Source organism: Erpetoichthys calabaricus, chromosome 4 (genome assembly GCF_900747795.2).
Source record: "Erpetoichthys calabaricus chromosome 4, fErpCal1.3, whole genome shotgun sequence".
NCBI classification, from domain to species: domain Eukaryota; kingdom Metazoa; phylum Chordata; class Cladistia; order Polypteriformes; family Polypteridae; genus Erpetoichthys; species Erpetoichthys calabaricus.
In genome coordinates this window covers 116,166,035-116,189,779 of record NC_041397.2, presented here as the reverse complement: position 1 = coordinate 116,189,779, position 23,745 = coordinate 116,166,035, and the positions used below count along the sequence as shown (strand labels likewise).

General features: G+C 36.6%; 1 protein-coding gene across 13 annotated transcripts in view; it reads left to right on the top strand.

Annotated features, from left to right (window-relative positions):
• dmd (dystrophin) overlaps positions 1–23,745 on the top strand; it is a 2,688,357-nt gene that overhangs the window by 2,052,155 nt on the left and 612,457 nt on the right. For all 13 annotated transcript variants that reach the window (XM_051926236.1, XM_051926244.1, XM_051926242.1 and 10 more), the window contains one exon: positions 13,548–13,737. In XM_051926236.1, coding sequence (XP_051782196.1) covers positions 13,548–13,737 — 190 coding nt within the window. The remainder of the gene's footprint in view (positions 1–13,547; positions 13,738–23,745) is intronic.

Sequence of the window (23,745 nt, the reverse complement as noted above, 5' to 3'; positions counted from 1 at the left end):
CCTGCAATCTGGAGATGCCACTTTTGAGAAACCCACAGAAAAGGAAACTAGCCTTGGATAGGATATCCGCCATCTGGGGAATGAGAAAGAGGCGAATGCTTTCTTTTGCCTGGATAAAGAAACTTGTGATTCAACCACATGTGTGATTGTGAAAATTATAAGCAGTTAGAGGAATGTGTGAAAATGGAGCATAAGTTAACTCTGAATAGGTCTTTTTGTATAACTACAAGCTGCCTGGTGTAATTGAGTGTGGGTGTATACTCTGAAATTTTCAATATTCTCATCCAAGATTGTTTTCTTCCTTATGCCCGGTGCTGTTGACCTCTGACCCTTGTAAGCTTTAACTGGATCAAGCAGATATGATAATGCAAGGCTGAATGAATGTCTTCTTTAACACTTAGATATCAATAAAAGAATAAAAGAATTTGCGAGCAAAATTACATCAAATTGCCCTTCTTTCTGTAAGACATATGCAAACTGAAACCAGTTTTCAGCTAATTTTAAACAAAAATGTAAGGCAGCAGTTTACATATATAACCTACAATAAAGAACAGTTTTTATTTCGGCTAGACATGTAAGTCTGAATTAATTTAAATAAATGATGAGTCTCCATCTGTCCAGTAACATAGAGAAGGTTCACAAAATATTGCGGTATTTGCTATTCACAAAACTAAAAAAAAAAAAAAATACATAAAGGTATATAATATTTAATATCTATAAATTAACAGGGCTTATTGAAGCTGCTATTTAATTAAAGCACTGTAAAAAAAATTCTTGCTTTCAAGAACAAAGATATGTTTTTCCAAATTGTCTCAAATTGTGTTTACAGTTTTAGCTTCTCAATAAAGTGACTGTGATGTTTGCATGCCCTTCCCATGTCCACATTTTCTTTGGGTACTTTTGTTTTCTCTCCTTTCCCAAACATGGGTATTCTAGGATAAATATTGACCCATTATGCATGAGTGTGCCCAAAGAGTTCAGGACTGTTTTCTTCCTTGCCTCGGTTGCTGCTAAGGTAAACCCTGGTTTAACCTCAGTTTCACTCTCCTCAGGATAACTGTGTTTGGAAAATGGATGGATGACCCATAGAGTTGTTTTGTCTGCTGAAAGTTCCTGATATTCAGTAGTGAACTTGTGCTGAGTTCCACCAATGATTATGTTTTTGGCTTAAACTTATCTGTTTTATCTCACTTGCAAACAGTCAAATTTAATTGACAATTTAATAGCTAAAAGAAGGACGGCACGGTGGTGCAGTGGTAGCGCGCTGCCTTGCAGTAAGGAGTCCTGGGTTTGCTTCCCGGGTCCTACCTGCGTGGAGTTTGCATTTTCTCCCCTTGTCCGCGTGGGTTTCTTCTGGGTGCTCCAGTTTCCTCCAACAGTCCAAAGACATACAGGTTAGTTGCATTGGTGATCCAAAATCGTCCCAAGTGTGTGCTTGGTGTGTGGGTGTGTGTGTCCTGCGGTGGGCTGGCGTCCTGCCCGGGATTTGTTCCTGCCTAACGCCCTTTGTTGGCTGGGATTGGCTCCAGCAGACCCCTGTGACCCTGTGTTAAGATATAGCGGGTTGGAAAATGGATGGATGGATAGCTAAAAGAAAGGAAGGAGTAAAAATGCTCGCAGTGAAGATAAAAAAGAAACTACAGATCCTACAAAGAACTGTAAGATTATGTCAATTGCCTCTGTCAATCAAGTGGAGACAGATAATGAAAAACAACAACAACATTTATTTATATAGCACATTTTCATATAAAAAGTAGCTCAAAGTGCTTTACATAATGAAGAAAAGAAAAATAAAAGACAAAATAAGAAATTAAAATAAGACAACATTAGTTAACATAGACTGCGGTGGGTTGGCACCCTGCCCGGGATTATTTCCGGCCTTGTGCCCTGTGTTGGCTGGGATTGGCTCCAGCAGACCCCCGTGACCCTGTGTTCGGATTCAGCGGGTTGGAAAATGGATGGATGGATAGTTAACATAGAAAAGGAGTAAGGTCCGATGGCCAGGGTGGACAGAAAAAACAAAAAAAAACCTCCAGAATGCTGGAGAAAAAAATAAAATCTGTAGGGGTTCCAGGCCATGAGACCGCCCAGTCCCCTCTAGGCATTCTACCTAACATAAATGAAATAGTCCTCTTTGTAGTTAGGATTCTCACGGAGTCACTTGATGCTGATGGTCATACAGACTTCTGGCTTTTAATCCATCCATCATTGTTGGGACATCATGGTGCTTTGAGTAGACCACCAAAAGGACACCGGAAAAGGAAACAGAAGAGAGAGTAGGGGTTAGTACAGATTTTAGAGCCACCATGAATAGTTATTATAATGAAGTGGATATACAGAGTATCAGGATTTAAATTACAGTGAAGTTATGAGAAGGCCATGTTAAAGTAATGTGTTTTCAGCAGTTTTTTAAAGTGCTCCACTGTATTAGCCTGGCGAATTCCTACTGGCAGGCTATTCCAGATTTTAGGTGCATAACAGCAGAAGGCCGCCTCACCACTTCTTTTAAGTTTTGCTCTTGGAATTCTAAGGAGACACTCAGTTGAGGATCTGAGGTTGCGATTTGGAATATAAGACGTCAGATATTCCGATATATAAGATGGGGTGAGATTATTTAAGGCTTAATAAACCATAAGCAGAATTTTAAAGTCAATCCTGAATGACACAGGTAACCAGTGTAGTGACATCAAAACTGAAGAGATGTGCTCGGATTTTCTTTTCCTGGTAAGGATTCTAGCAGCTGCATTCTGCACTAGTTGCAAACGATTTATGTCTTTTTTGGGTAGTCCTGAGAGGAGTGCGTTACAGTAATCTAGTAGACTAAAAATAAACGCGTGAACTAATTTCTCAGCATCTTTCATTGATATAAGAGGTCTAACTTTTGCTGTGTTTCTTAAGTGAAAAAATGCTGTCCTAGTGATCTGATTAATATGCGATTTAAAATTTAGATTACAGTCAACAGTTACCCCTAAGCTTTTTACCTCCGATTTGACTTTTAATCCTAATGCATCCAGTTTAATTCTAATAGCCTCATTGTATCCATTATTGCCAATCACTAAGATTTCAGTTTTCTCTTTATTTAATTTGAGAAAGTTACTATTCATCCATTCTGAGATACAAGTTAGACATTGTGTTAGTGAATCAAGAGAATCGGGGTCATCAGGTAAAAGTAGAGTCTATTATAAGTTTAATCTTTCAGGACAAAAAGATCCATAGAAAGGAGACTGGAATCACAAAGTTATAAAATATATACTTTTTGTAAAATAATTCATGATAAATTTGGACATAATAGTATAATTTGGGAAAATTTCAATGATCGTGTAAGACAAACTTTACATGCAATGAGTTTTCCAGCAACTGTATACAGGAATTCAAAGAAAACAGAGTGATGTGGAATGGATGCTTTTATATTTTGGTGCTAGGTACAATTTCTGTCCGTGCTGCTGAATATAAGATTAATAACTCAATTATTTCAGATGACGTCACACCAGTTATTTATTATAGTTAACCTGATGTTTAAATATTTAATTCATATGGCAAGAAAAGAAGAGTTATTGGAGAAGACATTGCTTTGCAGTAAGGAGACTGTGGAAGATTGTGGGTTCGCTTCCCGTTCCTCCCTGTGTGGATAGCGCTTTGAGTACTGAGAAAAGTGCTATATAAATGTAATGAATTATTATTATTATTTGGTTTTCAAAGACTCTGGTTACCTACATATATATAGTGTACGGTAATAGAATGTTAAGTTATGTAGTAGGTGTGTAATTTACAAGTAAAGGGAGGTTATGCTTAAGCTTTACTGTATAACATACCATTGAGGCCTGACTTGGAGCATTGACCACACTTTTTGGTCTTCATATTACAAATAAATAAATTCCAGCCTTAAAAAAAGACAGGAGATGAGCAACAAGGCTGTTTCTGTGGCTGTAAGATACTGTATGAGCTATGAGGAAAGTCTGAAAGAACTTAACTGAACTTTAAATGAGCAGAGATTAAGAGTAGACATGATTGAGGTGTTTAAAATAACAAAGAGAATTAGTACAGTGGACGCCAGCTGTAACTATAGAATAAAGTCTCCAACAAGAACACGGAGGCATTGAAGAACACTTGTTAATTGGAAATTTCACACAAATGTTAAAAGTTTTTCTTCACACAGAGAACCATAAATGTGTTGAAAAAATTACCAAGTAGTGTGGTTTGCAGTATATCTTTGGAGACCTTCAAAACTCAGTGTTGTTTTTGAGAAATTAGGTTGGTGGGATTGCCAAGCTTGTTGGACTGAAAGCCCTGTACTCGTCAAAATTGCTCTAATTGCTGGGCAGTTTGTTCCAATATATTAATGCCTTTTTGATGACAGTTGTAAAATACAGATGATGAAGTGTAGTGCAATGTCATGGCTAAGGCATTGGAATTAAACCAAAAGGTTTTGCCAGTTCATTTCCCACCTGTAATCCACTGTGTGATTCTGCTCCAAATATTAAACAAAAATGTATTTAGGCAATTATACTGTGTCCTTATCTTGGAAAGCGTCTTGGGTAAAGGCAATAACCAAATAGATAATTATAATTATTAAAGGCCCTGGTGTCCCCAGGTATCCCCCCAGGTGCTTGCCCTCTATGACTGATACTGTATTAGGGTTCCATCTATCTCACATGGGGACACTCAGCAGCCACCTGACAGTTTGGGAGACACCTCCTGACCTTCTGTTGATAACCTATGACGTCTCTCTTACTTCACTGACTATGTAGTAAATATTTCTGGAGCACTCTCTAACTAGATGTGGTATATGGACTCCAGCTGCTGTCTAAATGGAAGTGTGCACTTCTTTACAGCCTTGAAGAGATCTCTACTTGTCCCTTGTCATCTTTTTCAGCCTGGCAACTGCTTATACACTAGACATTCAGCCACAAATTTGGTAAATGCATTGGCAAGGAATGGTATAGTTATTGATTATATATGTCTGCGTAGTCTAGGTTGATGGAAACAATAAATATTCCAAAGCCTCACATTTATGTAAAGTGTTTTTGCTTTCCATTGTCAATTGTCTTTAATTAATATTGTTTTTATCAGTATGCTGCTGCTGGAGTATGTGAATTTCCCCTTGGGGATTAATAAAATATCTATCTATCAAACTATCTATCTATCTATCTGAAGTTATTATTTTAATTACATGAACAATCTGGCCATCCTTTTCCGCAAAGAAGATAATTTGCAATTCATACTTCTTTCAAGTTTGAGCAGTACTCTGGAAGAAGCCAGCATTACATTCAGCCTGTATGCCTCTGTGATATTCAATTGTAAATTGGCCCAGTATGAGTGGGTTTGGATGTGTGTGTGTGTTGGGGTGCCTCATGATTGACAGTTATCTTATTCAGATGAGGGTACTGCCTTGTGGCATTTACTGCTTAGATGAATTTTGTCTCCTCTTGACTCTAAAACAGAGACATTACTTTGGAAAATGCATGGATGGCTAGATCTTTCATGATAAAACTACTGTGAAATGATGGCATTAGCTTCATTCTGAAGGTTTTTTAATTTTTTTTTTCAAAAATATTTAATGTTTAGCAACCTTTGAGGAATAACAATTTACTCAGACTCGCATTCTTAACTACAGATACAAGACAAAACTTTTGTACAATGGTATTTGTAAACCTTTGCCATTTTTACTATAGTCTTGTACTCTTATCAAAAAGCCGATGCAAATTTAAAAATATATGATGTTATTGTTGCAGATTCTGTAAATCGTAGCTAAATCCAAGTGTTTTGCCAATCCTGGCTTTATACACTTAGAAGCAATTTTTTTGATGTGGTTTTAGTACTAGGGTGTTGTACCATGTTAGCCATTATGAATGTAGAGAAAAGCCAAGCAAAATGACACCTTTTATTGGCTAACTAAAAAGATTACAATATGCAAGCTTTTGAGGCAACTCAGGCCCCTTCTTCAGGTAATCATGCAATCATTGATTACATCTTGCTTGAAGAATGGGCCTGAGTTGCCTCGAAAGCTTGCATATTGTAATCTTTTTAGTTAGCCAATAAAAGGTGTCATTTTGCTTGGCTTTTCTTGACAAGTGGTTTTAAAATCTCAACATGTGACGTTATGTTAATTTGAATTTCGCATCATTTAATTATTGTCAAATGTTGCACTTGTGACAAATATAATGTCAATTGGCACAACTAACGACTTAAAATATACACTCACCTTTTAAAGCAGCAAGCTACTTGCAATAAATGTATTTCAGTCTGCATGTTTCAATTAAATATATTGTATGCATTTACAAACATAGAGAAAACTATTGTTTGCTTAATTCTTTAATGTAAAAAAAAATGGTAGCTAAAATATTTGAAACTAATTATGCCAAATAAAACCTGAGAAAATTGGCCATAATTAATGGACATATATTGCTGGTTTCCATTTATGATTAATCAGTTTCTACATTGTTCTCCGTGTGCTTTAACAAATCTGTATTTTCATTTAGTAATTGGTAATTAGTATTACTCAGCACTGTGTGTCTGCACTCAGTGAAGAGTACTATACAAAAATAAGTTGTGATTTAATGTAATGTTATGTAATATTCTCAAACCCTCTCTTTCCATGTCACAGATCTAAGATGCAGCACACTGTCTCAACAGCAAGGCAATATCTCGCCCAGGACGGAATGTTAGTCCATCGCTGGGCCCACTTAGTGGTGCTAATATTGAGTTGCCAATTAATCTTTTTCAGATGCAGGAGGAAAAACATGCAGACGTAAGATAATGAGCTTCTTGACTGATGAGTGAGGAGACAGTTCAATCCATCAATCTCATTTAGTTAGTTAATAGCTACATTTTCCCAGTATTTCATTCAGATTTTTTGAGTTGTTTTGGCTACCACTCATTTACATTACTCAAAAGTTTGTTCCACTTCTTCGCTCAGTAGTTTTTTGAGGGTTTTTCACTCTTGGTGATAAATAGTGCATGTCTTCCATCTTAAAATACATTCACTTAATTTCCTTTGGTGTCTTTGAGAACGTAATTTGCTTTTTAATTGTAAGAATTCTGCTGGATCAGCTTCATCGATACCTTTGAGAATTTTCTGGATTAGATCACCATGCAAACTCCTGTTTTCATAACTGAAGAAGTTTAGTTCTCTAGGCCTGTTAGAGCAGGCTATGCCATTTAGTCCTGGAATACACTTGATTGCTGTTCAATGCACAGCTTCTAGAGACACTTTGCCTTTTTTAGACTCCACATAGACACTAACTGGGAGCATACTGTGAACTCAGTACCATGGAGCCAAGTGTCAGAAGCACTAACTGTTGTGATTTTAATTCCAAAAAGTAGAGCAAAGCTGTCAAAACCAAGGACAAAGGAAAGTAAAAGACATACAGAATAAAATAATTCAACATGCAAAATTAAGAAATGCAAAATGAAAACTGCAACTAAGAACAAAACCAAAATTCAGAAACTGAAAAAATAAGCCAAACCTGTCATGATTTGTACTGAAATTTGAGGTCATCCAGCCTTTTCCTACTATGGAAGCCATTTTTGTGTATCATTGTCATGGTTGCGACCCGCATTTCTAGGGATGTGGTGTCTGGGGTCGTGACCTTGAATTAAGCAGATTGGCCTTTTGCACTGAGCCTTAACCTATTTGCCAATATTACCTTGTAAACCTTTTTGAATTCTCATTGTGATTATTTTTCGTGTGTTGCCTGGTTTTCGACGTATTGCCTGATTATTGACGGTGATTTTTGCCTCTCATCTGGGTTTTGGTCGCCTTGTTTATTTTTATTTTCATTTGTTTTGCCTTTTGCACACATTTCCAAATTTAACTCTACAAACATATTAGCTGTTTTCATGCTGAGTTTTTACCTTAATGGTAGAAAGACAGCAAATTTTTTAACAAGGGAAAGCACAAAGTTGAAAACTAATGCCATTGCAAAGAAGTAATGGATACATAGAGGTTCTTTTAAATAGCCTTCAGGTACTGCCATCCATTTCCTGCTGTCACCTAATTAGAGGCGTGGCCCCTGTCTTCATCAATAACCATAATAACAAAATTAATATAGAGCAGAGATTACTTATAGTGACATAATAAATAACAAAGATAAAACAGTTAACTGTGTTACATCTAAAAAAATGACCATTTAGATAAAGAAACTAAATATAAAGGGGATGAGTCTCTTGTGAAATCCACACACTAACTACTGAGCCACAGTGTTGCTCATTCCTTCAAGCAGAAAATTTTATTGTTATTTATTTGCTTTGTTTTATTTTAACACTTTTGAAAATGTCACTGATTTGATAGCAGTCTAAATTGAACATGAAAGAGCCCATTCTGTTATTAAACGTACTTTTTTGCAATCTGTAAGTGTTAACGGCAGACTTTATCATTACAGTTTCTTGCAAAGTAGCCGATTTTACTTTGTGGAGGAAACAAAAAAGCATAGCTTGTTTTCCTGCCTTTCTATCACCTTTTAGTAATTGATATGATCACAGATGGTACCACATCTGCTTTCAAAATTCAGAAGCCAGTTGAAAGAATTTTCAGATTGCTTTTCACATTTAATGCATTTCTATTAAATGCGGCACAATTCAACTTCTGTGGCTAATGTTCTTGTGAAAGAAGGCGCACTCAGCCCTGTTGTCTTCCTGAATACATAAACCACATAAGTCATACTAATGAAGCATATTAGACACATTGGCAAGGCATATTTTTATTTATAGGAGCTTCTGCAGCCGAGTGCAATAAATCATGCAGTGTTCTTTAATAACATGATGTTCTGTATTTCAGAACGGATATCTGCAAGGTTTATCACCGTTTTCTGTTTCCAAACTGGGAAATTTTGTATTCATTCAATGTTCTTCCTATTAGAAGTGTTAACAGACTATAGCTGGCATTAAATACTGCTGCTGCTAACATCCTGATACATTCTGAAAACCACGACCACATCACCCAACAATCTAATAGAAGCAACATAAAATAAGGACTGTCTTTCCATAGCAAGGAAAACATGATCTGTAATACATTTAAAAATGAGCAGTCAGGTCTTCAGGCAATTATTTACTTTATTATTGTAGAAACAGATTATTGCTGATTGCTGTATATTCTTACATAATCTTTATCAGGCTATGGGAGTGTGTGCTCCAAAGTTACATTTTCTGTTAAGCAGCAAAATGGAATTTCATGTTATATCTTGATAATATTGCAGTTAGTGATTAAAAAAGAAAAATGATTCAAATACATTTCTCCTGGGGTTTTCATAATCTAACTTTCAAATTAATTCTGAAAATTTTAGTCCAGGGGTTAATTCCTTTTTAGAAGACAGCCAACATTTTTTCCCCCATCTCAGAGGCTGATGTCAAGTTTCTTCATTACACTTTGCCAACATAAATATGTATTAGCTGAGTTTAATGTGAATAATGTTATTGGATCATGAAATTATTATGAGGTGTTTGATTTCAGAGATGTGATGGTCGGTAGCAAGGTTTTGTATGTCAAATGGGGAGAGGGAAAATGCATTGCCATAGAGTGAAATACCTCCCAACAGTCAATTAAAATTGTATTAGTGAATTTTCACCATTGATTTATGCTCAGACTCTAAAACACATAAGAACTGAAAATAACAGAGGCTTCTGCTATCATGGTGTAATTTTTTTCTTTTCTTTTAAGGTTCTGTTTTTAGTTTATATATTGGTTTATCCATGTTTAGTAAATATTTCTCATCTTTATATATAATCTTCATTTGGATCTTGATCTTTGTTTGTCCACGAATTCACTGCCTTGTGTGGTGTTCCTGCTGTGTTCAGTAGAGGGCAGTAGTGATGGAGGAGGAGAGGAAGTGAGGGGGAGGATCGTTGGATGAGGTTGGAGTGTGGTGATTAAAGAGGATTGAACTAAAGGAGACTACGTGCTGTTTGTACTGGCTGAATACACAACACCTTGGTTGTTACTTTTGTTTACAAACACTGTCGATACCACTCTTTGTGTTTAAATCTGGAGTCGACACCATGCTTTGTGTTTAGATCTGGCGTCAACACCTGCTTCGTTGTCGAGACTGTGGTTTTTTGTGTTTCTATCGACCGTCGTTGGCAGCACTTCGTCCAAATCGAATGTTCACCCACTTCTTGGAGTCAGCAGTCAGAGTATATAAGTCGGACACACTTCTGTGATTTTCCATCAGTCGGCGTTTGGAGTTCAAGAAAGAAGCATTGGTTCTTCCTTACTCTTTGGAGAAAGGTTGAGAAGAGATCGTGAGAGGAAACGACAGCGTCATGAAAACCAGACGGACTGTGAACGGAGAGAAGCAGAAATGCTCCTCCACCACCACATAATTACTATTTGGACAGTGATTCCGAGTAGGCCGTTCCTATTGAATCAATGTCCAAGGGTTTTGATTTGTAATTTTGTTTCCCTTATAAAAAATCATAATGCTCTGCGACGAAGGGCCCAGTTCACGACTGGCAGCCGCGTTTAAACAGGGAGCCCTTCACAGACAACTTTAACATGCACAACGTAGTTGGGCACACATGGCTAGTCATTTATATTATTAGTGCCTCCCATTCATCCTATTATGCATTCATGCATAGTACTGTATGTAAATGATGTATAGTTTAACTGTTTCTGTTTATGGAGCCTGCCTGTAAATATCTACAAACCCACTTAGCCTGTACTATATGAAGAGCACGATACACAAAGGATATTACTATATCTACTGAAGTTACTTTTATATTGCTGATGAAGTCTGTACTATTTTAAGATATACTTAAAAAAATGGTGCTTCCTCATCGTTAAATCTTGTCTGGTCTCCTTCTGAATACTAATCATTTACGCTATAATTATGACTCTCTGTTAAAATTAATTCTGTTCTCAATACATGGTTGGAGCTGGCAACTTGCCATGCTTTTCATTGCAAAATACAGACCGGAATCATTAGGTTATATCCTGATTGTAGGAGGCAAGCACATACTGTAAATGTTTAATGTAAAATAACAATAATAATAATTTAGTATGAAATAAAAATAATAAAATCCATTAAATCCAGGTTAGGATTGTGGAAGGATGAAGCATATCTCAGCAACATGAGATACTAGGTAGGAACTACACGTGGACAGGACCCAGTTGTGCACATATCAGAACTCACTAAAAGGCCGATTTAGTATTGTTAGTTACCTTAACATGCATGAGACGAAGGATGAAAACACATATATTTTTTTTCTTAATATAGTGACTATCATGGGAATCACCCAGCCACAACCTGTATATATAAAAATAAACTGATACACCTTATATACAGTACATGTACTGCTTATGTACACAAATAGATAAATGCAGGCTAAGCAAGCCAGTAAGGCTGTGATTTCCACTCACGCTCTCTGATGATTTTGAAATTTACAAGCACTTTTTAAGGTTCTGACACACTTGGCTGCAGATACATTTGTGTATATATATATATATATATATATATATATATATATATATATATATATATATATATATAATATATATATCTCACTAAGAAATATCCAGTTAGTAGTTCATGTTTTAATTAAATAGGTAGCCCAAGAGTAATGTAATTTGGTGCATGATAGGTAACATACAGCTATTAGAAATATGTGATGCATAACATTACATTATCATCAGTGGAATCAGTATAAAGCCAAGACATTTATAAAGTGGCAAAAAGGTTTGTTAATGTTTGTGTTACACACAGTGCAATTACCGTTCTGGTTGCTGGAAATGTATTCACAGAGGTTGGAAACATGCGCTGATAGCAAGTTGCCTCACCCAACACACAATGAACCACCTGGATTGGGACCCAAGTGCAGCGGGTGACACCTCAGCACCACACTGGAACAGTGTGAGGTTTTTTTATGGTGGCTGGAGTGCCAATCTTTCCACCAACCCCCAAGTTTTCCCTGTAAGTTGGAGGACCTGCTTGCAGGGTTGGATGCAGATTAACGTCATACTCAGGACAAACCAATTTTAGGTTAAGGGCATTGCTCAAGTGCCCAACAGAGTGGATACAATTCTGGCATTTTCAGAATTGAAACCAGCAACCTACCAATTGCTGGCGCAGATCCTCAGCCTCAGGGCTACCACTCCAGTAATCGCAGGTCAGCAGCAAATATTGACAACTAGTGAAATCTGCTGTTGAATCAATTAAACTAAAAATTGCAATTGTAGAGCATACTTGCCACTGAATGATCTTTGACAATATTCCATATGTCTTAGCGTCACTTTATACATTTGTTGGTTACTTTAATTGTATTATTTCTTTTGAATATGGCATTTGAAAGCAATTGTTGTTGATTCAAAATAAAAAAGTCAATGATTGATTGGGCATGCATCTGTTCTCAAAATAAGTATATCTGCAGTAATCTTGAGAAATGTTCTATGAAATTAACAGATAAATTGTTGTGAGGAATTTGAAATAAACCAGAGAAGCACACAAAAACTAATAAAAATTAATAATGAATAACACATTTATTAAGATGTAGCTTGATGTATATTTGGTTGTTTTATGTATGGACATTAATGTGTATTGTAAAAAAAGAATGCAATGTTCTATAAGAACACCATTGTAAATAATATAATTGATGTCATTTTAATCCAGAGTTGTGGTGGGCTTTGTTGGTTTAATTTATGGATCATTCCACAAATTAAGCTCTATCTATCTATCTATCTATCTATCTATCTATCTATCTATCTATCTATCTATCTATCTATCTATCTATCTATCTATCTATCTATCTATCTATCTATCTATCTATCTATCTATCTATCTATCTATCTATCTATTTGTGCCCTTGCCATGTCCAGGATATGCCAAGTTGATGGATTGCCACATCATTCAGGCTTTTAATGTTTGACTCTGGGGTTTTAAAGTAAGATGAGCTCATCCATCCACTTCTAATTTTTCTAACCTGTGTCTGCTGCATCAGGTGAAATTAAGGAACCAACCTTGGGCAGGGTGCCAGTCTATCACAGGACACACTCACACACACACACCCTTAGTTAGTCACTTGTGGTCAATTTATGGCTTCCAATCCACATAGCAAGTAAGTCTTTGACATATAGTAGGAAAATCACAGTACCCTCAGGAAAACCCCACACAGATACTAGAAGAATTTTCATAACCTACACAGACAATAAGTATGACAGGATTTGAACCCAGGGCTCTCTGAAGCTGTGACATAGCAGAGCAAACTACTGCATCACTGATTAAAAAAGAAAAAAAAAAAGAAAAAGAAAGACTGAGATATGTAAATTATATTTATTGAAGTAAATCTTAGTTTAGCATACTTTAATCTAATCATTTAACTTGACAAGGACTATTCTTGAATCCTCATTAGAAGACTGATGATTTATTTAAATTGTTCAAAGCCTTTTTTTTAACATTTGAGGTGCTTTCAGTTTTTCACGGTTTTTCCTTTTTAATAATGATGGGTGACTATGGGGTGTGCCTTTAATTTCTTACACAATTTTCAGAAACTTCCTTGCAAAGGGAGATTACAAGCATTTTGAAAATGACACTTTATTCAAGCTTTTTTTTTTTTGACAGAGTGGGTGAACGGGAGGCAGCCCTAGAAGCTGCTCTTCGCCTATTGCAACAGTTCTACTTGGATCTGGAGAAGTTTCTTAGCTGGTTAACAGAAGCTGAAACAACTGCCAATGTTCTTCAGGATGCTACCCACAAGGAGGGTATCCTGGATGATGCCCATGTAGTTCGAGAGCTTCTGAAACAGTGGCAGGTAGGTTACATTTTTAATTAAGGAAGCAATCCATGGCTTGTTGACTCCAAGGAGTGTTCTGTGTTGGAGAGCGCTCCATTGATCGTGTCTGTTTTAAGCACTTTTGTCAACAGAAACTCTAATTATTGGGCGGGATAGCTGGGTTGAATTTAACTTTTGTTTAATTTTCCTGCCTTTTGTAAATTTTTTTCATATGTTTCATTATCATATTTCTGAATATTCAGTTATTCACTTATATTTGTCATGGTTTTGCATTATGACACAATGTAAATTAATTATCGTTTTGTCTTTATTTTACCATAATGCACCACTATTTTGTGTAAGGAAGTCACGGTGGGTTGCTAGGTAACAGAACCCAGAGGTCACATTGAGTGACGTCACTGGAGCAATGATATTTAGTCTGGTACATTTACTTTTAGTTTGACTACTACTTGTGCTATATATTTAAAATAATGTTTCAAATTAGTTGGCTACAAACTTATGTCTGTTTCTCAATTTTGAATTCTGTCCACATTTTCATTTAGGTATTTCTCAGGCTTGTTTTCCTGGTTTTGGCTCATTTATTCACTTATGATTCATCTTCTGACCTTTTTCCAATTTTTCATCATCGTCTGCTGTTTTTCCACTCTTACCAGAAATTTTGTGCCTCCTAGTTTTTCAGCTCCAGTTTAATTTTTCTCTTTTCTTCATTCTGTGCTGTCTTTGCTACTTTTTCTTGCATTGATACAATTTGTGACTGGGAACTCCAGTGTTCCACCTGTATTATGTTCTATCTATATATGTTACACCACCTAGAATTTGACCACTGTTGAGCTGTGCTTAAAGCTGTTGACCTGTGAGGTGTCTGAAACTTGTCTTCTGATTCAGTTGTGGCTTTGGGACTGCTAGACCTGTTCTTGTGAAGGTTTCTTCGAGTTTATAAATTCCTTTGATGACATAGTAAACTGTACTCACTGACGCCATGGCTTTCTAAGCAGTTTCTCAAAGGGAACGACCTACACTTTTAAGGGTTATAATGAACTGTCTGCCTTACTTTGTTAATTGCTTTTTTCTTGCCATTATGGTAGCAGTATGCTACTTTCTGCAATGCAACATTGTCTAAATAATACTTCAGAGTGTGTTCCAATACTTTTGTTTATACACATAAAGGGTTTTTTAGTTAAGCACAAAAGTTGGAACACCTGCAGAAACTGTTCAAGGCTCAATGAACTTCCATTGCTGCAAAAAATCTGTAAGTTGTTAACCCATTACTTGTTCTCTGAAAAATGCCTTTTTGTAAAACTATGAAAATACCATTATCTTTCATTTTTTGGTAACTTAAACTTTTTTTTTTAACCCTCTGGCAGTTTACCGCTTACTATTGTACCATTTCAGATTTTTCACTGGCCTTCAACTGTATTTAAATTTCAATAAAAACTTCAGTGTTCTCAAGCTTTTTACCAGTAGTGTAAGATGGTGGTCATTAGTTGCTTGTTGTTCTAGTTTTGACCCAACAAAACACCAAAGACATTGTTAGGTGTTTCAAAAAAAAAAAAAAAAAACTTTTCCAGCTTTTCTTTGTTTCTGGTTTAGAGTTTTGTCATTGATGTTGGGTTTGATTTATTTCCCTACTTTGGGTTTCTAATCACTTTCTGATTATTGACCAGGTTACTGGCTGTCCCTTTCATCTCCCGGCCATTTATTTTTATGTAAGACAAATCTAGCTAACAAGACAAGTCTAAAATGAGTTGAACAGAGTGAGTTAGGAAATGAATGATTCATTTGAATGTTTCCACTAAAACTGAAAACTGCTACCAGTTTGTCTTCAGAGTGAAAGGACTAGTGAACTCTGACTTAAAGACACATTGCTTTAGTTTTGGAAGGGTTTTTAGACACATTATTGCAGATTTCAATGGAGCAGGTTCACTACTTGTCCATCTGGTGAATACACTTACTGGGAATGTGTTATTTGAGAATTGTAGGAAAGCTGAAGCCATTTTAACTTTCCCAAGTGGCACAATGGAGATATTAGCATAAAAAATATGACAAGCAAGGAAAGGATGCATAATGTTCACTGTTAATGCCTCTTACATTCCTATATGCACACAGCTGATGGAAGCATAATGAACATCACAGTGTATCATGGATGTTCTTGCATCCTCTTCGGTGTAGCAGGAGGTATAGACCTAACCATATCCAGCAGCTATAATAACTTTGACTGTCTGTGAGTGAGCTTCAGGTTCCACTGGACAATGAAAGCTATCTCCATTTGTTGGCTCTAATAAAATAATCAATTTGTTAATCTGGTAATGGAGAGGGCAAGCTTAGTAAGTCCTTTTAAAGAGTTGGGAAATAGTGATACTATGCCCCCATAAGACTCTAGGTTTCTGTATTATCGGTGATCATAGTGGTGATCACAGTAGTTTTAGGTTTATTTTTAATTCTAGATGTGATCATAAAGGACAGTTTCCTGGGAGCAAATAGTAAACCTCCCTGATAGAATGAAATGTGGTCAGATTGAAAGAGAAGGAGAATAAGTAGTATGTAGGGAGACGCATTAGCTTCCCTCTCTCTTTATAGTTATGCCTTGATCAATGTCACTCAAAGAATATAAATAGGTATTTTTTAAGTTTTACTTTTTGAGTATTTCATTTATAATTAAGAACAAAGTACACTGAGTATATGTTTGACTTCTGGAATATTCCTAAGTGGTGGCAAAGTGTAACATATTGGAAAAGCAACAACTTATGCACACTGGGGAGAGGAAAGTTGCTACACACAGAAATGTAGTTGTCCAAGAGTGGAAGGTACCAAAGATCTTATTGATTTCCATTGGAAGCAAGATAACAGACTGTTTTGTTTGTATTTTATTTATTGCATCACTCCATCACACCATAGTGTTCATTTTAGATTTTACTTTTTCATTATTGTTTATACCCCACAAATCAATACATGGAATATAAATGGGGGCTGAATTCCCAGCATGGTTAAATAATATATTTACATCCAAAGACAAGGTGTGAGTCAGGTGGTTCACCGTTAGTGACTTGAGCCAAATGTAATACATATATTTCATCGAAGAGAAGGGGTTTCATACTAATAAACAGTTAGTCGTGAGGTGTTTGAAAACTACCATTTACTTCCAGTACTGAAATTAATGAAATACTAGTACTGCACCGTTTTAAAAATGTGCACTTTTTTGTACTTTTACTGTACATTACCAGTATACCATGCAACTCTAATGCCATGCATTAATACATTGTGCAGTTCATTTCCACACAAACAAAGACAACAATTCATTCTTAGCCATTCAGCTATAAATGGGATTAGTATTTGGCGGGCACGAAAATGAGTAATGCAAATTTAAAAATTTTTGAAATTCACATTGCTGCATTAAAGTGTTTAACTGCAAGTTAGTTTTTTATGGTTAAAACCAAGAAGGCAATTTGTGATTCCTGGTGAAAAGGGCAACACTTGCTTTGTGGTTTTTAGTCTGAATGCTTCTGCACTATTTTGTGAAATATGGAATACCTGTAGCTATGCATTTTTAATTGAACTCTATGTTTTTAGATTTGTTGTTCTTCAGAATCTGGCAACTCCTTCATTTCAATCCTTCATCCAGTTTTCTGTAAATTCATTCATTTACCAAATCCTATAAATCCAGACTTTTTTTCTTTGCTTGTCTGTTTGACTATGGCTGCTCAGTGGCTATAATAGCATCAAATCCTAGATTATCCAGCAGTTGCTTTGCTTCTTAAATTTTACTAATTTGTCCTGAGCCTGAGTGGTTGTTACCAGTAATGAAAGTGATAAAATAGGTTGTAATAATAAAGATAAAATAAAATATAATAAAAATAAAGGGGTACTATAATTCTAAACTGAGATCATACTTTTTGGAAATAAAAATAGCTATAGCATTCATTCATCAATTTATTAGCTGAAATGCCCAGCATTGCCTGGGATGAAAATAAAGTGTTTTTTTTTTTAATTGTTTGAGAAAAATATAACTAAAAAAGAAACACAACTTTAAAAATAAAAATACATTAACAAACAATGAGGACTCACTAATGTGATTGTATTGTTTACTGAAGTGCCTTGATATATACAATGTTTTTAGTTTTTCCATCTTTAGTCAATAAATAAAGGTTCTTAGGACTTCGTACCCTTGCACATGCCACATAAAGTTGTCCAATGTGAGAAACAGGCTGTGTCCAAATTGATTCCAGCAATTTTCAATGATTGTCCAAATGTTCAGAGTGTCAAGTGGATGATAACAGACATACAAGACTCCAATTAGTTTTCCAATTGAAATTGTTTTACAATGAATGAACGTTAATTATTTTACCTATATAAACAAATATTGTAAGTTAAAGATTATAGCTATATTTGGTTTATACTTTACCTTCGATTTTGATAAGTTAATTAAATTAGTTTTTTTGATTATGAACGTAATAAAAAAAAATCCAATTTCTTTTTTACGAAAAAATTGTTACACCAACATGTTAGCTACAATGTTGCAAAACAAATGACATTTAGTTCATTAATGAATAATGAAAACTTGCAAAGAGAGCCGCTGAATCCACAAAATAAAGGATGTTTATGGTAGATAAAAATAAAATTGCTTACCTATCTTATATATAATATAATAGATAGCCTATTTTAATCAAAATATAATCGTGGAATACGTTCAAAGTAGTGTAAAAATGATGAAAAAAGCGAAGCCTTTTTTAAGGTTTTTTGACAGATTCATTTTTGTTTTGTGGTGTAGTAATAAGTTTTTACATGCAGAATTTTTGACGACGTAAAACAAGTCAATTAAATTAATATTATTATTAGGTTGATTTAATTCTATTACCACTACAACATTGTTACAATAAGACTAATGCAAGATGAAAATAGGGGAAGGGGGAGGGTTAGGGTTGATTTCACCCTACAGTATTTTAAGTTGACCAATGACAAACATGTGTACCAAGTTTCATGAAAATTGCTCCAGCCATTCAGAAGTAATGCTGGAACATACATACATACACACACACACACACACACACACATCCATCCATCCATTTTCCAACCCGCTGAATCCATACACAGGGTCACGGGGGTCTGCTGGAGCCAATCCCAGCCAACACAGGGCACAAGGCAGGAACCAATCCCGGGCAGGGTGCCAACCCACCGCAGGACACACACAAACACACCCACACACCAAGCACACACTAGGGCCAATTTAGAATCACCAATCCACCTAACCTGCATGTCTTTGGAATGTGGGAGGAAACCTACGCAGACACGGGGAGAACATGCAAACTCCACGCAGGGAGGACCCGGGAATCGAACCGAGGTCCCCAGATCTCCCAACTGCGAGGCAGCAGCGCTACCCACTGTGCCACCGTGCCGCCCCTACACATACATTAACTTTTATATATATAGATTGAAGTTTTTTTGATATAGTTATATGTTTAGATGTATACTGTGAGTAATTGATTGATGTATTTTATTTAAACATGTATTTTATTTCTTAATTATCATTTTAAAAAAGATAAAATGAAGATATTAAAATAGTGCTAATCCTGGTTGGGTATAGCATTATAGAGTATACCAAAATAAAAATAATATTTATAAAAACATGAAAGAATACAGATAAACCTAGTGTTAAGAACAATGAACAGTCCAGGTAATCAACTGTTACAAAGTAGATGATTGTGGAGTTTTTAATAAACAATGTACAGTACAATGATAGATATCCATCTGTCCTTTCTTAAACTCACTTTTTCCAATTCAGGTCTGTGGGACAAGAAAATAACCCTGGACATTCAGCATTTTTAGAGGACACACACACACAAACACCCACAATCGATCATGCAAAGGTAGGTTGGAGTAGCAATTAAACCCAATACATATGATACAGTATGTCTTTAGGATACAGGAAGAAATCGGAGCACACAGGGAAGAACTCACACAGACAGCAACCATAGCTAATATGAGCTTATTATTGTTCATTGCTTTTAAAAGATTTTTAAATTCAAGAATTGTACTTTAACAGTAAAAATGTGCTATTAGATACAGATCAAGTGAATGTTATAGAATGTAAAAACAACCCCAAAATATGCAAAACAATTTAAAAATTGTTAAAAGGAAAGAGAAAGGCTCCAGTTAAAATTCCTCCTGATGACCTTTACATTTTCTTCCCTTAGTTTGTTTGCATGATACCCAAACAGACATCTTCATTAAATGTGTTTTTATAGGTAGGTCTGGGTGTACAGTAATCCCTCCTCGATCGCGGGGGTTGTGTTCCAGAACCCCCCGCAAAAGGTGAAAATTCGCAAAGTAGAAACCATATGTTTATATGGTTATTTTTATATTGTCATGCTTGGGTCACAGATTTGCACAGAAACACAGGAGGCTGTAGAAAGACAGGAACGTTATTCAAACACTGCAAACAAACATTTGTCTCTTTTTCAAAAGTTTAAACTGTGCTCCATGACAAGACAGAGATGACAGTTCCGTCTCACAACATTCAAAAGAATGCAAACATATCTTCCTCTTCAAAGGAGTGCGCATCAGGAGCAGAGAATATCAGAGAGAGAGAGAAAAGCAAACAAATCAATAGGGCTGTTTGGCTTTTAAGTATGAGAAGCACCGCCAGACAACACAGCAGCTAGGAAGGGAACAATGTAAAGGTAGTCTTTCAGCATTTTTTCTGAGGAGCGTCCGTATCGTCTAGTGGTGCGAACAGCCCCCCTGCTCAAACCCCCTCCGTCAGGATCAGAGAATGTCAGAGAGAGTGAGAGAGAGAGACAAAGAAAAACAAACAATTAAAAATCAATATGTGCCGTTCGAGCTTTTAAGTATGTGAAGCACCGTGCGGGAAGCATGTCGCTTGACAAACCAGCTGCAAGAAAGGGAGCAACGTGAAGATAATCTTTCAGCATTTTTAGATGAGCGTCTGTATCATCTAGGGGTGCGAACAGCCCCCGTGTTCACACCCCCTCCGTCAGGAGCAGAGAATGTCAGAGCAAGAGAGAGAGAGAGAGAAACGCAAACAATCAAAAATCAATAGGTGCTGTTTGATCTTTTAAGTATGCGAAGCACCGTGCGGGAAGCATGTCGCTTGACAAAGCAGCCACATTTAAGCCCAGCAAGGAAGAGAGCAATGTGAAGGTAATCTTTCAGCGTTTTTTGAGGAGCGGCCGTATCTTCTAGGGGTGCGAACAGCCCCCGTGCTCACAATATATTTGAGGAGTTTTATTTAATACGTAATACGCGCTCTGGTTGGGTAGCTTCTCAGCCATCTGCCAATAGCGTCACTTGTATGAAATCAACTGGGCAAACCAACTAAGGAAGCATGTACCAGAAATTAAAAGACCCATTGTCTGCAGAAATCCGCGAACCAGCAAAAAATCCGCGATATGTATTTAAATATGCTTACATATAAAATCCGCGATAGAGTGAAGCCGCGAAAGTCGAAGCGCGATATAGCAAGGAATTACTGTAGTAGTAGTTCATTGCAAAATGACACACCTTTCTCGTTAGGTTGTCAAAACTGAATTTCTAGTGCGAAATAAAGAGTTCACCTATTTGGCAGAACATCACCTTAAACAGAAACTGTCATGCATCTCATCTCAGAAGCTGCCAAGAAGTTGTAGCATAGTGTGGGTGGAACAAAACAGTCACCTCATTGAGTGCAAACAGCAAAATATCTTGACCTTAACTGGGTGCAATCCAACACATTGACTTAATAGATTCATTTTTATTTAATGAACAGAAAGAAAGAAAGAAAGAAAGAAAGAAAGAAAGAAAGAAAGAAAGAAAGAAAGAAAGAAAGAAAGAAAGAAAGATCTTTCTTTCCCAGTGGGAAATTTGGCTTTTTATAGATGTTCATTAAATAATTAGTCAATCAGTAAGTAAATACATACATACTAAGGTCTGAAGACACAATAGGATACTAAAACGGAAGAAAATTATAATGGAGCCCCACTAGTGTTTTTTGACACACTTCTGCTGAATAATTCATTGGCTCAGTGTTAGTGTGTCAGTGAGAGGATGTGCAGCCTTGTTCATAATGACACTCAGTTTTGTTTTCATTCTCTCCATCGCTACTACATTCAGGGAGTCTGAAGTTCATCCCATTACTGAGCCTGCCCTTTTCATTAGCTTGATTTGGTGGGCCTCTCTGGAAGTGATGTTTCTCACCCAGAACACTTACATTTACATTTGTTTGCTTAACAGGCATTTTTATCCAAAGAGACTTACAAATGAGGTCAACATAACAGAAATTATGTTATTAATTATTTATTAATTAATTATTATTAATAATTAATTATGAGATTATCAATCTAGGGGCTATCTTCAGGCACATGTTACAGGACAAGGGTAAAAAATGGATTGTTATAAGTGAAGAGCTCAGAACAAAACTACAAGCTAGTTAACCTATCAAAGTCTCAGTCAATTAGAAATTCACAGAACAACAGAGTATTCAAACGTTTCTTAAACACATTTAGGGAGTCAGCATTTCAAATGGAGGTGGACAGCTCATTCCACTAGCTAGGAGTAACACATGAAACAGTCTGGATTGAGATTTGATGCCATGCCAAGGTGGCATCGCCAGATACCATTCATCAGCAGACCTGAAAGGCCTGCAGGGAGCACTCAGCTCCCCAAACCCCACACAGACAGGTGCAGGACACAAGTTCAGCACAACACATTTTTTTTTTATTTTTGCTGTGGGAACCTCTTCCCTCGTTTCCCACCTTCTTAGCACAGTTGCAGCACAATAAACTGCACACAGCAATATCTTTTCATCTTCCTTCTTCTTTTATCTCTCTCTCTCTCTCTTCTGCCTCCACTCCTCCTCCAGGAAGCTTTGTTCTCCACCTCCCAACTCTAGCTCCTGGACTAGTGACAGTGGGCATCTTTTATTCTGCACCCAGGAGTACTTCCAGTGGCCTGTTAGCGTTGTCGGGAAGCACTTCAGAGACAGGCAGAAAACCGACAAAGTAGGCCTCTGCACTCCCTACAGCACTCCCGCAGTGCTCCAATTCCAACTCCCATGTTGCCCTGTGGGAGTCCGAGGCACCACTGCAACCCAGGGGGCTGCCATCTAGTGCTCCGGTGGTGATAATGCCCTGTGCATGTGCTAACCCCCGATCCTTCCATTACATTGGCATCCAAGCCAGTTAAGGGCCCTGGCCATCTGCCACAGAGTATAGAAACTCATGAATGTCTCCATATATATAACTGAGGGCTTCTGCAAAAAACACAAATCAAAGAAATTCTAAAGCTAAATAACAATTTAAAAAAGAAAAGCACAGCATCAGAACTCAAAGTAAGATGTGAAGAATACAGAGTACCTAAATATTAAAAAGATCAAAGCTAAATAATGTGCAGAATTGTTTGGGAGACCTGAGGCTGCAATGCAAGCTGGAAGGAATGTTCAAACAATACTTAAGGACAATGCTCATATTTTTTGTTTATTTAACAAGACCATGCCTGTTATGTATGTGTCCCATGCTTGATGCAAATTAAACGGATATGCACAGGGGCACAGGGCATGTAACACGATTAACATAATAGGCAGAGCCCAAAACAAGTTTCTATTTAGAATAAGGCATTTGAAAGCTTAAAAGGAACACAGAGGAGCAGTTGACAGAGTCCAGGCCAAATCTTGAAAGAAATATGACTGCTTCCCTAATTCATAAAAATATGTAGTATGATTTTGGGAGTGAGGCACTAATTTCTAACAATTCCAGGACTCCCACAACTATAATGTGAACAAAGAAAAGTAAGTAAGTTTGACAAACCAACCACCAATCCTCTGATAATTTTCTACTGTACATTACATATAGATTGCTCCACAAGGCAATCATTTTTTTTAATGATAAGACATTCAAGTACAGATAACAAAAAAAGTTCATCTTCCTCTGCAACAGTTTCCATTTATTTTGTGTGTCGGGATGTTTTTGATAGGCACGTCACTTATTCATCCTATATCTTGCCTTCCAGCTTCCTCTTAAATTTGGACTGGTGGGTCTG